The following is an 18,930-nucleotide window of genomic DNA, read 5'->3' as shown; positions in this document are numbered from 1 at the left end:
ATAGATGGGGATATTTAGGGTCATCAAGAGAGGACTTCACCTGCAGTAGTTTCCTTGTTTGGCCACCTCGGCTAATGAAAAGAGACAGTCAACGGTTGCTAGGTGACTAATGGCCGTTTTCATGGTGTGATAGTGCTCCCCAAACTGACTACAGTGAGAGAGAGAGAGAGAGAGAGAGAGAGAGGGAGAGAGAGAGAAATTGTCAAGTGTAAATTAAGGTAAGTGCATTCTGTGTTCTGAGAAGACAGCACTGACGGTGTACTCGACTAAAGCAGACTAATTTTGATTGACACTTTTTTAGCAGCACTTTCATTTGAGTTTCCTATCGCGCCTGTGTGTGTGAGAATGTGTATCTGTGTATCTTTGCATGTGTCATACTCCAGGAAATTGGTCCACTCCCTCTGGCAGTCGAGCAGCAGCTGCTCTCGGAGCTGCAGCAGCCTCTTGTAACACTCCACCAGGAAAGGAGAGTGATACCTGCTGACAGCTTTGGTGCTGCAGAGGAGAGGAAGGGAGAGGTGTTGAGCGGTTGAGGAGGAAGAGAAAGAGATGGATTTAAGTTAAAAATGACCAGATATTTCATGTAAACTGAAAGAACGTTATAGCAATCATTGTCTATATAGAGTGTATTACAACACAAACAAGTAGAGTGACTACCACAGACAGATCTTATCAAGAAGTTAAAGGCCCATTAAATGGCCATTGTCACTTTTGAATATTAGCTATCCTTCCATTCTTGTTACTGGCCCATCCCCTTTAGGGCTGTTCTGCTCACCAGCAACACCCGTGGGAAATATCGGCTCGGCACTGTTTTCATCATCTCATTGCTGCCTTTGTCGAACTGCAATTTAACACTGGCGAGCGGGTTACAGAGTATAGTGAGTTTAATCAGACTTTCTGGGCTGCCTGTGTTTTAAACATTGTGACTACATTTATTCCATTCAGCCCTACTTCATTTTTAGCCCAGTGGCCGCTAATGGTACTGCACCAAACATTTTCCCTACATCCAAAACCATTTTTATAAAAGAGACATCTGTTAAACTATGACAGGACTTACCGGTGAACTGCAAATAATACCAATAAAACATCTACATCATTGATCCATTAAGTAAATTAAACATCTGTGAGCCGCTAAAACTGTGACTGAAAGCCTGTGAAACTCTCACATCCTCCATAGACTGAGAGGGAACTTGCGATCAGGGTCATTGGAGAAACACTACGATGCATATAATATATAGATATTAGAACTTGTTTGGCCAGCTAAGCATTTCATATTAGTCTTTGGGACCAGAATATGTCCATGGAAAGAAAACAAGTTGAAGGAGAACCAGAATATTTGAGAGCTGTAACCACAACAAAGACCACACGACATGCTTCATTTCATTTATAATTATGATTAAAGCAGCCCATGGTATTCTGGTTTAGTTCTAAATTACATGGGGAAGAAGCTCAAAGCAACACGATGGAAAAAAATCTGGTTTTTTTTGCAACCTAAGGCCCCGAGTTTCAGAGTCCACCCGCTCTCACCAACAGTAAAATCCCCGTCTGTGATTGACTCTTCTTTGGCCTCTTGCCAGGTCACTATCTTTTTATCTTATCTTATCATGGTGTCCGTGCAGAAAATACTAAAAATTAGACCATGTTAGGAGAGGCTTGATTTCAGGGCTCTCTGTTAGAAAGCCTTGCCCTAAAGCAATAGCTACTTCTGGCAGGAGATGGTTCCTGCTCCTCTGGACAGATACAGAGCAGGAAGAGGCGCACAGTGGGAAAGAAAGAGGCATCATTCTAACAAGTCAGGGTACCATTGATTGATATGAAAGCTGTTACTAAAGGTAAACGTAGTTTAAAAAAAAAAAAAATTGAAAGTTGCATAATGTTGCTTTAAAAATATTGTCTCCATGGCTACCTGTAGTAAAAGATGCATTTGCTGTAGCATGTTGTCCTCGAGTAGAAATAAACTATGTATATCAATAAAACAGCGATCATGAAAGGTGGAACTCGATGAACTTTTCTAACATACACCTGCCAATCCAGTCAGAAACATGTAATACCCCTGCTTCTCTTTCATATGCTACTCAGAGAACCGGGGTTATGTAAATAACCTAAAGTTTTATAAGTCATTTCTATTACTTCTCCTACTTACGTTTTTCTAACTTTCATTTAAATACACAGCCAACTATTTAATGCTTCCCTTTACATTGTTCAGTACAAAAAAAAAGTACTTTTCAATAGTTTTATGCAGTTAAATCTTTGATGACACTTTTAAATAATCAAGATTGCATATATCTGGTTGAAAAGTAGTATTCAGTTTCACAGGGCTAGTTTTACAATGAAACTCAAACAGTGCCATTATCATATCATTTTAGAAAATGACTTAATACATGATGTGACTGTTTCTGTGTGTTGTCTTCTGATATTTGTGTGTGTGTACAAGTGTGTGTGCTGCAACTGTGGGCTCACCTGCTGATTTTGACCCAGTCAGGGGGAACAGTGGACGACAGGGAGTTCTTCACCTCGATCAGAAACTGAGGGCAGATCAGGAAGAGGGGGAGGAAGACTTTGATCAATCAGAAAGGAGCAGAAAGACAAAACAAAGAGCTGACATGCGCACTGACACATAAACACACACGTAGACTTCAGATAAACTTCATCACACCACTGTGATTCAGTCTCCCACTACAACTACAATCTGGACATCCATCTCCTCCCACATCTCAACCCCACACACACGGACAAAGAGGCTGTAGGTACCTCCAGTCCAGACACTGTGGTGTAGTCGAATGCCGGGGCCCTCAGCGTCCGGCGGACTTCTTTGCGATGGTCTTGAATCTCATTGAGGACGGTCTGAATCTGTTCCCTCCTCTCCTGGATCACCGGGAAGCCGGACAGATCTGAGAACAGCTCCGTCTTACTCCCCGACCTTTAAAGAAACATCCAGTCAAATATGACTGCACTTATTCTGAAATAAACCTGAAGGTTGTTCTACCTGTTGAGGGAAAAATCCCCCTAAGCTAGTGCCAGGTCCTTTTCTGTGGTGACCTATCCATCCTCTGAATGTCTGTAGTGTGGTGTGACAGTTAATAAATCCAGTTTATTTTAGGGGCAAATTTTGTTTTACTGAGGTGTTTTGTTCTGGTTATCACATGAATTGAATTGATTGAACTTAAGTACCTTATGTCAACTTATCAACAAAAGTATTTCTGTATTTACCATAAAACACTCTTTGTGGCAATAAAACTGAATAAATACATCAATTGAATCCAATTAAATCCAAAAAATAAGTTGTAAAATCCATACAAAATCAAATAATACAATAAAAACATCCCTACTCCCTAAATCCAGAGAGGCGGCTGTATACAGGTGGGAAGTTTTTAACAGTAAACCAGCACCGACTACTTTGTGTATGAACATGTCATTCCTAACTTTTTAATATCTTTTCACTTTTTAATTTGTTTTGTCCTGGAGATTTTCTTTCTTCACTCCTATAAAGTTTTTGTGATGCATTACATTTCAGATCACTTCATTGCATTTAAAAAACGTTGTCTTTGCTGCTTATGCAGAATACAAAATAAACTACCACCTTCATCATGCTGCAGGACACTCACTTGGCGGCTTTTTCATTGAGCACTTTGAGGAAGCTGTGGGCCGGAGCCAGCAGCTCAGGGGAGTCCACGAGGAGACCCCGGAGCAGCACTGAGCTGATCTGAGACTCGATAGCGGGGAGCAAGGCCTGCAGTCCAAGCCCCAGGCGAGAGAGACTGCTACTGATGAGGTAAAACTCCTGTGTGGAAGACTAGAACACAAGTGAAAAACACATGCATGATCAACTTAATACAGCATAAAACAGAATGTTCTACATAGTGTATCTGAGCTGTAAGGCCAGCTGCCATTTGATAAGAATATAAATAGAAGTGAATTTAAAAATGAGAAAAAAATATCTCCTTTATTGTTTGACAAAATTAAAATCATGTTCTCTGTAGTCCTGTGTGTGTGTGTGTGTTGTTGTATTAAAAAGGAATGCTGTAAGCAAGCAGGATTAGATCCCTAAATCTCATCTGCACTGGTTACAACAGCCAAGCTTAAAGACAGACACACTGTGCGGGAGCTCTGACAAACACCAGTGATCAGCAGCGGTTATCATCCTCTTAAAAAAAGTGTAGACATCAGAGCAGAGCTGCAATAGTGAATCAATCAAAAGACAATAAACCACCTACTGCTTTGATAAATGATCGCTAATTACCATGCAGCAATGTCAAACAGTTACTGGTTTGAGCCGGTTAAATGTGACATTTTGCTGCTTAAGGACGTTAGGGCTGACATGAGACGCTAATCAAAGATGTCACTTTGGGCTGCAGCTTCTTCACATTTGTTTGACATTTTATACACAGAAAGGTCAGGCATTGTCAGGATAATAATGTGCCAATGTATAGATATTAAAAAGAATTGTTATAGTCTGCATGCTACAAAAAAAGCTTCTTTACAACAATGAACACGTTTAACAAGTATTTAGAGTCTCAGTCGTTGAAATCTTAATGGGTGCTTCACATCACCAAGTGAATACGTTCTAGTTTATAATCCCTCTTAAATGGAGCCGGTGACTTTATTCTGAGCACAAGCTCATTTGAGTTTTGCATGCATTTAAACTTCAGTTCCTTCGGTAAATCTTGATCCCCCACAACACTAGACACAAAGCTGGCTTTTATTCCAATACAGAGCTGAGCAGCACTTTTCATATTTCCTTACAATCAACGCTTTAGAAACATCCCCAGTGATTATCTAACACGAAATCAAATGAATGATTTATCAACGCCCTTCACAGAAATACCTCGTAAGGGGGGGTGATACTTGATATACCCTAGTATTGACTTGATATGGCCGTTAGTGATGATGTCACAGAAGGTTCCAGGTCATTAAAGGTTAATGAGAGTCACACTGAAAATAGTTTATTGTTTCAATCACACGCGGCACTTTTAATGGTCCCCTGTGTCAGCAGCCTCGGTGATGCTCCTTTATGAACCCAAACAGACTGCAGACCATAAGCATGCCCTCCCTCCCATTACGGTATGTCGATGGAGCCATAGAGACACAGGCCATTACGCACAGGCCCATTTATCTGCAGACGGGGTCGAATGACAATTAAGATCCCTGTGTGCGAGTGTTCACGTTCACTGACATTTGATTATTTTCCGTTGACAACATATGAAGGAGTGAGGACAGGAGACAAGACATCAAGCTCAGACCAGAGTGCCTCTCTCATCTCTGTGAAACACACACACATATTTATATAAACACACACAAGAGGTGAAGCCTTGTGACATTTCAAAAATGGGCCCGATGGGAAATGAGATTGTGTCAGACAATCAGGTAAGTGCCGCTGTGGAGACTGCTCCCTGTTGTTAATCAAGAGCACGCCATGAAAATGACAGAGAGGAGAGAGAGAGTGTGTGGAGAGAAATTTAGAAGAAAGGCTGAAAACAGTTTCATATAATATGCAAAAAACAAGAAAGTGAAGGTCTGATTTGTACCACATGCGGCAAAACCTTTTATTTTGACCTTTTATCTGTTTTAAACTGTCATCACGCCCACTCCAACATGATCGCAAGAGACAGGAATAATTACCATCTCCTGAAAAAGAAGACACATTCCCCTGGTGGAAAAATGAAAACCTGTGTGTTTGTAAGTTACCTTTTTGTGATATATACTGCAGATGCCTCTCTCCAGGTCAGGCAGATGAGACAACAGAGACCTGACAGAATTTAAGGAGAGCGAGTCTGACTGCAGGATCTCCTGCACAGCATCCTGCCTCTCTGCAATGGATCTGTGGGTTCATGGGAAAAAAGGAGAGAAATGTAGGACGTAGACAGGCAAAAGTCACACAGATGAAAAAAAAAAACAACTTGCCAATCAGAGCGTGAATAATAAGAAACTGCTTTTCCACAGACGTTTGGAACAAGCTCCTTAGTTTTAAAAAATAAAAAAACAATCTGTCAGTTTCTGAGGCCTGTTAGGAGCTGGAACAACTTCAAGTCAAACATGTGAAGAACATTTATATCGTTATTTTGTTGAATTTCTTCTTCTTCAACTTTGTTATTTTTTTGCTATTTTGCGCTTCATGTTGCCTTAAAGGGAATGAAAAAAATACAAGTAATGTCAAATTGATTAAGTCATATACTGTATTGTTGCACGTCCAAACGACATGGAACATTTGTCAGCGAGTTTTATTTTTTTAAATGTAATCAGACTTTATCAGGGAACCCTTTATGTTCTCCATGTGGTATCCAGATCAGTGCTTCTCAAACGGTGGGTCGGGACCCAAAAGTGGGTTGTGGAGCCATTTACAGTGGGTCGTGAATGTGTGCGTGGAAAATAAATTGTGTCAAAAAAAAAGTCCATGAAGAACTTATCTTTGTTCTGTTACATGTTTTGTACCATCTGAGGTCCAAACGACGTTATTTTCCATTTCACATAAATCTGACTGGTTGAAAAAAAATCAGTTGTTTTTGGCCGTGATTTCTCATTGGGGAGTTGGTTGCGGGTCCTGAAGCCAGGCCAGTTGAGAACCCTTTATCTAGATCATCATATTTTGAATTATACGGGCCACAGACCTAGCTTTGTGTTTTTGTCGTGTTTTTGATTGAGAGCAAGTTGACATTACATACACAACAGCAAAAAATAAAATAATTCTGTGAACATAACATCTGGAAATAAAGGACAGAACAAATGCAGATAACGCTGTGCTAGGTTATGTAATAAAAGAGACAAATTTGTGTTTTGGCTTGCGTGTGTGTGCATATGAATCAGTGTTTGTGCCATGTGCTGCTGCACTGTGTGTGTGTGTGTGTGTTGGATTTAATGTGCCAGGGTGTAATCTGGGTTTTATGATGTCAGATTTCTGCAGGGAAGCTATCTGTATAATCTGAGAGCAGAGCCCAATCCACAGCCATAATCCCTGCACTGGAGGGGGAGAGCTACACACACACACACTCACACACACACACACACGAAGAGTGCGAGCATGCACACACAATCAATATATGGATAATAACATCCCACCGCAGGGCAGAGGACCGCAATAGTCCTGCAGTGTTAGAATTTAGAGGCAGTTTGAAGCTGGGAGTGAGTTTCAGCGAGGTTTATTTTGTTTTATTTTTATTGTTCATCCTGCAGGGTCTCTGAACAGAGTAACATCTGCTCCACAAGGCTATCAACGAAATAATCAAGGGTTCAAATACAAATAAACTAGAAAGGTATAGTTTCATGATACAAGTCATGTGACTTCTGAAGCTTATGTATGCAAGTCACAAAGCAGACACGCTCAAGTGATTCAATTCCACTTAATTAGGAGTATATCAAAACGATAATACCTTCTGCTTCTTGTTTTTATATTATCATCGTGAAGAGGAATCTAATTATTCATTATACACAAAAACATTGCAGTCATTTCACAGCTCTGCCTTTGTCCTCTGAGACAATACAGTAGAAATTGGGGGGGTTTGTTTTTTCTGAGTTAGGTCTTTGCCGCAGCCTGTAAAAGCTGGTTGTACAACACATGTCTAGTAAAGATTCTCAACTGTCCTACAAGAGAGCCTGAAGGCAGCCTGGACGTAATAAAAACACATTCTAATTAACATCTCTAATAGAGTTTATTCAGAGCCTTGTGGCAATGCTGCATTAAGGTAATATGAAATTTATCTCAAAAAAACTAATCTTAATTATGACAAGGAAACTGATATTTTCCATTAAAAAAACCCAAATAATTCTGATAAGAACTTAATTATACTTAAATGTAATTTAAGAAATAGAATGTTTAGAAATATTGAAGCCTGCAGTTATTCAAACTCTGTAGTTCAAAACCCAACTTGGATTTGTCATTTTGGACATTTGGAGTTTTTCTATCCTAATACATCCATCTTTAGTTATTAGATGACATAAACACTTCTCTTCTCTACCAGTCATCCCATTTGATGAGAAAGCAGCACACTGTATGAGATGCTCAGGGAGTAAAACAGGATAGCTCTGGATAACCTGCCAGAGAAGATAAACTCCTGCTGTTCAGATTTTTTTGATTTTTTTTTTTTTTGTTCCTTTACTGTAAAACTGAAGGACAGAAGAAAGAAGCTGAATCGGTTCAGCTCTGACAGCCGCGCTCCATCAAAAGGTCCTGTACTCACTGCGGAGCTGTGAGGGGCTGGCTCACCCACTTCCTCAGCAGTCGCTTCCCAAACGGAGTACGAGTCTGGTCCAACACCCACAACAGACTGCCTTTCACACCGCCATCTGTCTGTCAAGGACAGAAAACACAAACACACAAACTGCTCCATTTGAATCTACCAAAACTCAAAAAAAAAAATAACAACAACATTACAGCGACAGAATATAAGGGGAGAAGAGGTGATGAAAGCCACAAGCTGTTGGGTTGAGGAGGCTTGAACTGAGCTTGAGCCGTCACCCACGTAAGCCTGAGTAGTCAGAGAACTTTTACATGTGATTACAGAAAAGATCATTTAACTCATTACGTCTGCTCTTCAACCATGACTGTAAACTTAGTTCTACAAGTTGTACAGAAATAATCTGGCCAGTCCTCACATGTATATTAGAAAGTATTTGAAGCAGAAAGTGTCTGTCTACTCGTGAAGCTGCTTGCCCGATCACAACGCTGTTATGTTCTGAAAGCTTGTCAAAACGGAAAAATTCAAGCCACCCTTTTCCAAGGCTATTTTCTTTACTGAGGCGAGTGTAACAAACACCTCCACGTGCAGCTTTGTACCTGCTACCCTCCAGCAGTAAATTGTCACTGGCATGTGTAGAGGATCACTCTGCTCTGAGCAGTAGACCTGGAACGTGATTGAGTCTGACCTAAGTCACATAAGTGAGCACCTACTTGAGTCAAGCGCTCCTCCCTGATTGGCTGAGGAAGGGAAGGTATCAGAGTACACAATGTGTGTGAAACTGCACGTCGGTTAGTCTGTGTTTGTCATGTTTCATGAGGACACTTTGAGAAGAGCAAGTTATCAATTATTTCCCTAAAGAGTACCTCTGGTAATATACTCAGTGCTTTTGATTTTATTACTGCAGTCAGTATTATTAAATTATTTGTATCTGAGAAATTAAAATCTACTTATTCTTATTCACCCAGCACTCCCTGCCATCGACGACACATTGTTTAGTTGTCAAGCCAACAACGTTACCGCTTCGTGTTCCTCTCACCGACCGTACGGCATCACTTTCTGCTACAGAGCTCGAGAAACACACTTCATGCTGTCTGCTCACCAGCAAGCAGCTAAGAAACGCAGCTAGCAACAAGCTGGTGAACGTGACGGAGCACCGAGCAGATAAAGAGATGGAGACTTCTTAAGGCAGGAGGTAGAAACACAAAACAGAGCATCACTTTAGACTGGACTGATGTTATTATTGAAAACTAAGATTGAAGAAGGATTCACATTCGACCATTGGGGTGGTCCAATGAGCCTCGATATGGTACAAAAAGTGGCCGACAGTAATGACTAGAGCCTCAGCGATTAATCGGCCAGCCGATAATATCGGCCAATATAAGCATTTGATGGATCAACACAATAAATGTGCATATCTATCTTAAAGATTGAACTCGTATTGGAATCATATTTTTTCTCTTCCTAATATCGACATCGGCCCAAAGAATCACAATTCAGCGATATCAGAGATAATAGATAATTTTACAAGAGAATCCTATAAAGTAAATCATGATTTGTGTTCAACTGAAGAATATAAAGCCCCTAAAAAGGTCAAGTGCAGGACTCATGTAATTATTCAGAGCACTTAGTTTCATCTCTTAACTTCTCTTCTTTGTTTTCTTTTATCTGTCAGCTTCTTCTTTATCTGACTAGTTACTGTTAAATCTTAAATCTAAATATCAAAATTTAGCACTAGTGATTTTTTTGATTGTGTCACATGAATCAGAGCTATTTAATGCCCTGTCGATATTGTCCCACCCCTCAGTGCTAGCATTCTGTAAGTGGCAGGTAATAATAACGTCTGCTACGTTGATCATCCAAGTCTAACAAGTGAATATTTGTCCATTAGCACCTAACACAGAGCACTGCTGAGGATTGTAAGTAAGTATTTCGACAGAAAGAAATAATTGAGTGATATTCTCACATGAAATGATCCTCGACAATCAAATCAACCAGCACAGTGAAGATGTGTAATATGACACTAAATACTATATCATGTGACAGTTGTTCAACGTTTAATGATTCATATTATGCTCTGTTGATCAAGTTGTTGTGTCTATCTTGTTACTTTTGCAGTGCCACTATTTGAAGCAGCATTATTCATCACTTGGATGATGCTTTGCCTTTCCCCGTGCTTCACAGATGAAGGCAGTGACGTTGCATGATGGCAAACCCAAACAAACAGAGCAGAGCGAACATGACACAGAAGCTGATCATTCTGTACAAAAGGACTCCCAACGGCCAAGGCAAAAATCTAGAGCCTGATGTCAGAGTCGGAAAACAATCTCACCCTGCAAATTATTCTACTGACCGGTGTCCAAAAAAAACACTGAACTTCAATAAATGTGCTATAAAGGATATATTGCATTTGTTCGATTAATATCAGAAAAGACGATTTTTGACATATCGCATAAACAGCCTTAGAAAAAAAATTGGTCGATCGACTGACAGACGGACATTTCCATCCGTTCAGCCATGACACAGACCTAGAATAAATGAGACAGCAGCATGCCGCCTCCAGGCCACACCATGGAAATGAATGATTAGGCCGATTAATAATAAAGACCTGGTCTCAACTTTGACAAAATACAACACAAACATGAGTTTAAATAAGAAATGTTCCGATGCTGTGTGACTTTAATAGTCATTATAGACTGGTTTTAAAGACTGACTGATTGTAAGTTAGTTTGTAACATCTTCAGTATGACTTCTCTTCACACACTGGAGGCAGAGTTTTTGACGAGACAGCTGTTGTTCTAGCCAACAAAAGATTAAAAAAGCTAAATTGTGTGCCACAGGAAGAAAGTGCTGAAGTTTCTGTTTAAGATTCAGATTAAGATCACAGTGGGAAATTTGCCTTGCACTTCACAGTGCTCTGATGCAGTAGCAGAATAACAAAATACATTCATTCGTCATTAAAACATGTCAGTTAAATAATCATTACATTTCATAGTGAATTACTAAAAGCATAAATATGTAATAATTAAGAAAAGTAATGAACAGTGCAGGCACAGCTACACATCTACACACACACTCACACCCACAAACTTACAGCTTAGGTAGTGTTGAGGGCTTGATGGACAAGGGAACAAAGGTATTTTTGAAACGGTTGTTCCTACCTAAGGCTGACAGTTCTGTTCCCTCTGACTTGCTGAGTGCAGTTAGTGAGAAATTAATGATACCATTTAATGACGAATGGATCAAACAGTAGTTTAGTGTAGGCCCTGGGATTGTCCAGATGTTTGGTGACCATGCGCACTAAGCTATTGACAGCATCATCAGTGCCTCTGTGCTGTCTGTATGCAAAATGGGGGCTGGCTGTGGCTCAGTTGGTAGAGGTGTCACCTTTCAACCGAAAGGTTGAGGGTTCAGTCCCCAGCTGAGCAACATGTCCGATGTGTCCTCGGGCAAGACACTTAACCCTGCATTGCTCCCGCTGCTTCGGTGGCAGTGTATGAATGGATTAGTGTTGTACTTACTCTCTGATGTACGTCACTTTGGATAAAAGCGTCTGCTAAGTGAATTGAATTGTAAATTGGTATGGGTCTAGCTGTGGGCATACCTCCGACTTCAGCCTACACACAGTTTTCATACATTTTATAACAACAGGAGTTAAAGCAACTGATATCATTACAGTCTTTAGGACATGGATTTTATTGTGACAGGTGTGATGACTGCCTTTTTCCACATTGCTGGTACATTGTTTGTATCTACTGACCTCTGAAAAAATTGGGCACCAAGCAGGTGTTAGTTCCTCTGCACACATCTTTAATAAAAATGCCGTCTGGGCCTGTGGCCTTGTTGACAGTGACACTTTTAAAAACATTTTCAACATCCTTGGGGTCAATTAAAATCCTATCTGCCCCGACAGTGGTTGTGTTTTCCAAAACACTTTAACATTCTGTAGATGTTTTTACAGTGTGAACCCCTTAACATTCAGACACTCCTCTCCTCATCGTTATGACCAGAGACAATGAATACCAGCTGAAGAGTTCTTTTACCTGATTGTTGAGAATTTCCAGGTTTCGGAGGGTGGCGGCATTGAGATTCATCCCCTCTGACGCACAGGAGAGACGTCGAAATGAGCTACACAGAACAACACAGATGTTTAAACTACAGCCATGAAATGATGCTGTATCCATTAGAGAGAGAGAGAGAGAGAGGTTTTAGAGTTTTATGATTGTAGTGACAACTTCAATCCAAGCAGGACTGTCACAAAAACTGCTCAAAAACTGAAAAAACACACAGACAACAGACACCTGTATTCCTGTCAAGATTCGAAAAACGTAAAGGTCACATATTATCCTCCTTTTCATCAAGTTTAACAAGTCCCCAAATCATATCTGTAAAGTTTCCTGCCAAAAATCCACTCTGATTCTGTATTTGATCATGAACCCCTCTGTTTCAGCCCTGCTCAGAACACGCTGTTTCTGTGTCTGTAGCTTTAAATGCAAATGAGCTGAGTCTGACCACGCCCCCTCTCTGGAAAGGTTTGGGTGGTTTGTGCTTTCTTTCAACATGCCCTATTGTTTACGGTGAGAAGGCAGACTTAGAGGGCAAAACAATGTGTGGGAGTGTCACCCACCTGGGGGAGGGGTTACTGCCCTCTGTGATGTCACAAAGGGAAAATCTGAAAACGGCCTGTTTGAGCACACATTTTCTGAAAAAGTGAAACAGGTAAAAGACAGAGAGGATGGACTTTTCCCATTATTGGGGCCCTTATATGGGACAATTAATTATTCCAGGATTAGGGCTGAAAATAGCTTACAACTATTATTATTGCAAGAAAGACTTCCCAGAGTCCACGGTGCCGTCTTCTACCCTTTGTTGTTATTGTAATGTAGACGTATATGTCATTATTTCCAGATTGTTCAACCAGAAATATTAAACCCACAGTTGCTCAGTTAACTAATTAAAGCATAAAAAGCAGCAAAGTTTCATACTACTGCAAGGAAAAGTGACTGTAACAGGCACTCGATTACAAATGCAGTAGTAGGAATAATAGTACTTTCTACCTATTGCATTCTCAGCTACATTCTGGACTTCAATGACAATGAAGACTACTGGGTATTGTGGTTTTTGGTAACCAGAGTGTGTGTACTTTAGTCTGCAAGTACCTTTCACTTCTAAGAACTCTTTCCAGATTGAATTCTTGGAGGTAGTGGATGAGCGGCCCCAGGCAGCAGATCACAACACCCTCCAAGGACGCCACATTGGACAGAGAGCGAGAGCCTGGAGGACGCAGACACACAAACATGTTTGTTTTACAATGTAGGCAAAGGCCCGGTCTTCGCATATATCCAGGGCTTTTCAGTGGAATAGCTGTCTTGGTCTCGATACGTGTATATATAAGATAGGGGGAAAAAAAGAAGCAAATGGAGGAACAAACACACACACCTTTCTCCTGGCTGTGGCAGTAGAACTCTGTGCATGTGTTCATTGCTGAGGCGAACTCAAACTGAGTGCTGTCCCTCATCTCGACTCTCACTCGGTCATCAGCCTGAGCACTGGAGGACAACAAGATGTCAGACGTGCTTGTGTCTGTATAAACTGTAGGAAACACACCATATGATATCTAGTGATATCCATGTCTGAGATTTTTTTATATATATACAACAAAGCTGCTACATATATATCTTTAGTTTTTGTTCACTGAGACTTTATGGTCACACATGCAAAACACACATACATATACACAGTTTTCACTGCATCTCCCTGTAGCGCCATCGCATCTCCCTATCGCTCCATTCACTTTCTCTACATTGCTGCTTTCAAGGATGCAGTTGCTTTGTTCGCTCTGTTGTTGCCAGGGCAACCAAGGTAAACACGTGGCTCTGGACCCAGAGCTACAGAATTTCCTTATTCTGTTTTATCTCACACACACACACACACACACACACACACACACACACGCACGCACGCACGCAAGTTAATACTGTATGAAAGTGATCAATAAAGAGCATTTTTGTGCAGTAAAACTGTGATCATTAATCACTCTAGCAGTCAGTTCAAGCACATTATGAGGTTTACATCAACAATGACAATTGCTTGTATTGATCCAGGGACAGGGTTGTGCAGTGAAGCATTTCTGCAGAGCCCTGACAGGACCCAGCACTATGAAGCTGTGTCTAAGAATGTTTTACTCTGGTTTCAGAAGCATCAAGAAATGCAAAGCCAGGCACTGCTTCAGGCTTATGCAAACAAATGACCATGGGTTCAAGTTGTGCTGCTAACTCATGTCAAATGAAAGGGTTGGTCAACTTTAAATGAAAAACATATTCTCAATGGCTGAGCGGTTAAACAATTGATTTGGTTTTCGTCCCGTTAAGTAAAAGAATGTCATTTTTTAAAATGTCAGTAGCATCGAAAAATCCCATTTCAACTTCAGTCGACAGCTTTTGCTGCTGGCTGTTAAACTCCTTTTAGAACGAAGCACAAAACATGCACGTCTATTCATGCCTAATTCTGAAGTAAGGATGTTAACTTGCACACAACTATAAGCTAATAGTGTGTGTATAATATCTTCAATGTTTACCATCTTAGTTCGGCAAGTTAGCATGCTAGAAGTAAGCTATAGACTTCAGTTGGTTATTAGCAGTAAACCAGGCATCCATATCGGTCCCACAAATTTCTATACAACATTTTATAGAAAACCTCATTATGGTGTGCCGGTTTGCAGAGTGATTAGTTTGTGCGCCCTCATCAAAGCGTACAGCTCAGGTTCGAATCCAACCTGTGGCTCCTTTCCCAACACTATGTCATTCCCCATTCTAGCTCCCCCCAAGTCCCAACTCCATCCACTGTCCTGTCTCGTGATGGTGCAAAGTGGAAAGAGAAGGAACCACCAAAGTCATTGAAACGAAACCTCTGTGGAGCAAAACATTTCTGCACAATACTTTTCTCAAATCAGTTACAGAGATGTTGAGATATTTCATGAGATAACATGTTAATTGCTGGTGGTGCTGGATGATAAATCAGAGCATTACCTCAGTGAGTCAGTAACACTCATCCTGCAAACAATCAAGATAGTATCCCTTCAAAAGGTTTTACAGTTATCAATGTTTACACAGTGAAAAGAGATGCTGCAGTTAGTAATTACAGACAACAATGAAATTTCAAATGTGAAAAATGGAATTCCTTTTGCCTCTTTATTTTGGATGCAGCTAATAACTCATAGATATCTTAAAGGAATATCTATTAAATTCACGTCTTTCATCACAGCTTGACACCATTACAGATTTGTTAACAGGGGGTTTCACTCTTATTGCAGCGTTGAAGTATTGGATGTTACACATTTGTTTTTTTGGTTCATTTTACAAAGCTCAGAGCGCTGTTATGATGATCATCAATCAAAAGAAAGGACAGCTAAAGGTTAAGTTGCAGACGTTGCGACCCACAGATCAGAGGTTAATGTGCACAACAGATTAAGGTCCTTGTATCTATTGCTGCAGGGTGGACACAAAGCTCTGAGAGCGGCCATGGAAATCCATCCTCGCGTAAAACAAATGATGTCTTCTGGTGCGCATGTGTGCGTGTGTGGATCGATCCGGAGGCATGTCTCCTTGTGTGTCCTACCACACACGCAGGATGTTATTTTGACTTTAAAAAGCGTCATTCATTAATTTATAATCAAGGAAGTGATAGCGTTTTGGGTTGAAAGAATCATCTGGTGAGTGTTTCAGTCACTCTAACCCCTTAACTACTCATGACTCCAGGCTGAGAATGAGTAAAACAACCAATAATACACCTAGCTACTACCATTCTCCCTGGGACTCATTACCTGCCGCTCCATGGACACATAAATAAATCCTGTTGCCAGGGGGCCCGTCTCGTCAGCCCACCCAGGGGACACAGAGGCTGTCGAGCTAACGTCAGCAGCCATAAAAATCCTGTTTTAAATGTTCATCCCAGTTCTTCTAGCTGTAGTATTTCTTAAAGGGTTAGAGTGACTTTGCTATGATGTTCTGTCTGATATCAATAAAACATCTTTTTTGGAACATTGATGCAGTTTAGGAGTTACACTCTCAATTCGATGAATCCTGAACGAGGAGAGAACTGTCATGAAGGAGAATATCTTGGAAGGTTTTAAGTAAAGAATAATCTGTCCTGGGCCTGGCAGAGTGACTATTGTGAATATTGTGTGTGATACGTGATCAATTTTCTTTCTGAGCTTAGCGGACAAAGGTGCACTGTATTTGTAAGGTTCAGGCTACAAATTGAGATGAGCCTTGTCTCTGAAGAGCACAACGCTAGAGAGCAGTGATGGCAAACACAATAATTGGGCTGCCCTTTACACGACTATCTCAGCTATAATCACTCAACATGGTCGGCTGAAGAAAAGGTGAAGAGGGAGAGAGAAAGACAGAAAGGCATGAATACAGATTAACCCAATTTTCCTAGGATGAAAAATGAATACAAAAAAAAAAAAAAAAGTAAAAAATGAGAAATGTGGACCATCCCATTCATCCAACCACATCCTTTCCTGATCAAATCAGCTCAGCTCCCCCTCCCACTCCCTTGTTTCATTTTTTACAGCTTAGCAAAAATCACATGCAGACCCCGGAGGAACGGCCCCCAATGTGGAGAACATGCTGCGTGCAGGCTGTCCGCAACAGGTTTAATGAATACACCAGTGCAAAGTCAGTGTTGCTGGCACTGTTAGTCACCAGACGAACAAAGGCCAAGGATGTAACTGGTTTTGATCTTGCAGTTCACCCTGCTGACTGAACACAGTAAATGAAAGTCTGTATCTGTATCCGTCTCAGTTGAAGCTTGTTAGTCCAACATTAACGCTGACGACTCCCTGTTGAAGCTCGTGTGCTCATGCTGAGCTCATGATTTTACTGCAGCCTAATGTCGACAATCATTTTCACTGATGGTTTGAGCCTGACTGTGAATACTCATCTATGAGTTAAAGGTTAGGTTCACAATATTTAAAGTCTGTCTACAAAACAACACTTGGGTAATCCAGGTGAATAATACAAAATTAAGCAAAGTTGTAAAGAAAATCTTGTGTTCATTGTAGAACTGGGATGTGTTTTACATCTATTGACATATGCAGGTTTGACTCTGTTTAGCCCTGCAGTCAGAGGAAGCCAGAGTGCTGCCGAGGGCTTTAATCAAATCACCTCAGTGAACCACATTGATTTCCTCATTCAGACCACCACAAAAGCTCTGGAATGAAACAGACTGTACTGAGTTTACACAGATAAGCAAAGTAAAGTGGATAGTAAAGATAGTCAAAGGGTAAAGACTGCCCCCTAGTGCCCACACAGCACATTACCTTGCATTTGCGATGCTCTGCAGGAGTCTGTGGGTTTGTTCTGAGAGGTCAGAGGGCACAAGAATCTCCACAGGGCTGATCTTTAGGACACGAGCCTCTAGCTCAGAGCGAGACTGACTATCAGGGAAACAGTCCAGTAACACGTCTCCTGTGCTGGGCTGAACTGCCTGAACAGACACACAACAATATAGGAAGGTCAATCACACAGTAATACACTTTTTATATAGTGAATTTGTGAGAATGCATGTCAAGAAACAATGAATACTTTTAATATTAAAAATGTTGTTTTCTTTTTAACATTATACCAACTCTAACATGTATTTCATGGATCAATTATTGTTTCACTTTATTCTCAGTAACAGGGTTGGGTTATATATTACAGCATATTTTATTTTTTGATATTGTTATGCATGCATACCATTTACTACATATTCTGTAATCAGAGTTTCTGGTATTTGCAAATCCCCAATGGATGTGCCATTTGGGGGGAGCTTGATCACATTAGTTTGAAAGACCACAGAGGTTTAATGGAAAGAGAATTTGTTTAAAACAGAATCAGGAAATCTCGGACAACTGACCAAATTCCACAGTTTGTGCTGTATAACATCAACAGATACGATAATGTCACCTCATCAACTTCTGTGAGAGAGAACTAAAGAAAATTGATCATCAGTGTGTTTGAATGCAGTCCTCAGCAAACTCACCACCAGCCCAACAGTGAGCTGCTTCTTCAGTTTGTCCCAGTTCTCGCTGATACACAGCAGGAAGCTGTTAGGAGGGTCCGACACCACATCTCCACAAGTTCCCTGCTCCCCTTCCCCCAGCCTGCAGACCGGGTTCACATCTACAAAAAAACTGTCAAGGAAAACGCTTCATACAAACAGAGAGAGAAAACACTTTTTAAGGACTCACAATAACAGACACTAACAGCTTGTCAGGATACCCTCTCCCACCAGAGTGGACTTGGTGTACAGAGCGCTGAGCTGACGACTGAATAGAGCATTCTTATTGGCTCCTGAGGCCTTTATCGCAGACGTCTCTGTTTGTTTTACTACACCCACCTAAAAAACAAAGACAAAAATAAATAAGGACAATACAAAAAAAAAACAAGTTCCATCAGCTTTAAAATAGGAACTGGTGGTTTCATACCTTGTGTCCGTGAGACACCAACCGTCGTACATGAACAAACAGACGGTGTGTGGGGATGCTGCACGTCATGAAGTTGTGATCCAGATGACAGAAGATGTTGAGCTCCTTCGCTGCGATCTGTTCAAACACACACACAAGTTTATTTCCAGAAGGATTCTAAATGACTCTTGTGCAGGCTTTTAAATACCCCTTTAACCTTCCCCTTGATCCCTACCTGTTGACCAGTTGTGATGTCAGCCTTGTTAGACACGCCCTTCACCTCCATGTTACCTGGCCAACAAACCAGCC

General features: G+C 40.8%; 1 protein-coding gene across 1 annotated transcript in view; it reads right to left on the bottom strand.

The window, feature by feature from the left end:
• The window catches only part of msh3 (mutS homolog 3 (E. coli)), a 42,940-nt gene that overhangs the window by 21,369 nt on the left and 2,641 nt on the right, over positions 1-18,930 (bottom strand). Inside the window, exons 5-18 of the mRNA XM_061038639.1 lie at positions 18,643-18,759; positions 18,437-18,554; positions 18,198-18,337; positions 17,494-17,660; positions 13,608-13,717; positions 13,328-13,442; positions 12,212-12,296; positions 8,172-8,281; positions 5,686-5,818; positions 3,606-3,793; positions 2,752-2,920; positions 2,461-2,525; positions 379-495; positions 41-148 (exon numbers count right to left, since the gene is read on the bottom strand). Coding sequence (XP_060894622.1) covers positions 41-148; positions 379-495; positions 2,461-2,525; positions 2,752-2,920; positions 3,606-3,793; positions 5,686-5,818; positions 8,172-8,281; positions 12,212-12,296; positions 13,328-13,442; positions 13,608-13,717; positions 17,494-17,660; positions 18,198-18,337; positions 18,437-18,554; positions 18,643-18,759 — 1,742 coding nt within the window. The remainder of the gene's footprint in view (positions 1-40; positions 149-378; positions 496-2,460; positions 2,526-2,751; positions 2,921-3,605; positions 3,794-5,685; positions 5,819-8,171; positions 8,282-12,211; positions 12,297-13,327; positions 13,443-13,607; positions 13,718-17,493; positions 17,661-18,197; positions 18,338-18,436; positions 18,555-18,642; positions 18,760-18,930) is intronic.

This window comes from Labrus mixtus, chromosome 5, assembly GCF_963584025.1.
Source record: "Labrus mixtus chromosome 5, fLabMix1.1, whole genome shotgun sequence".
In the NCBI taxonomy this organism is placed as follows: Eukaryota; Metazoa; Chordata; class Actinopteri; order Labriformes; family Labridae; genus Labrus; species Labrus mixtus.
This window is presented reverse-complemented; position numbering and strand designations above follow the sequence as displayed.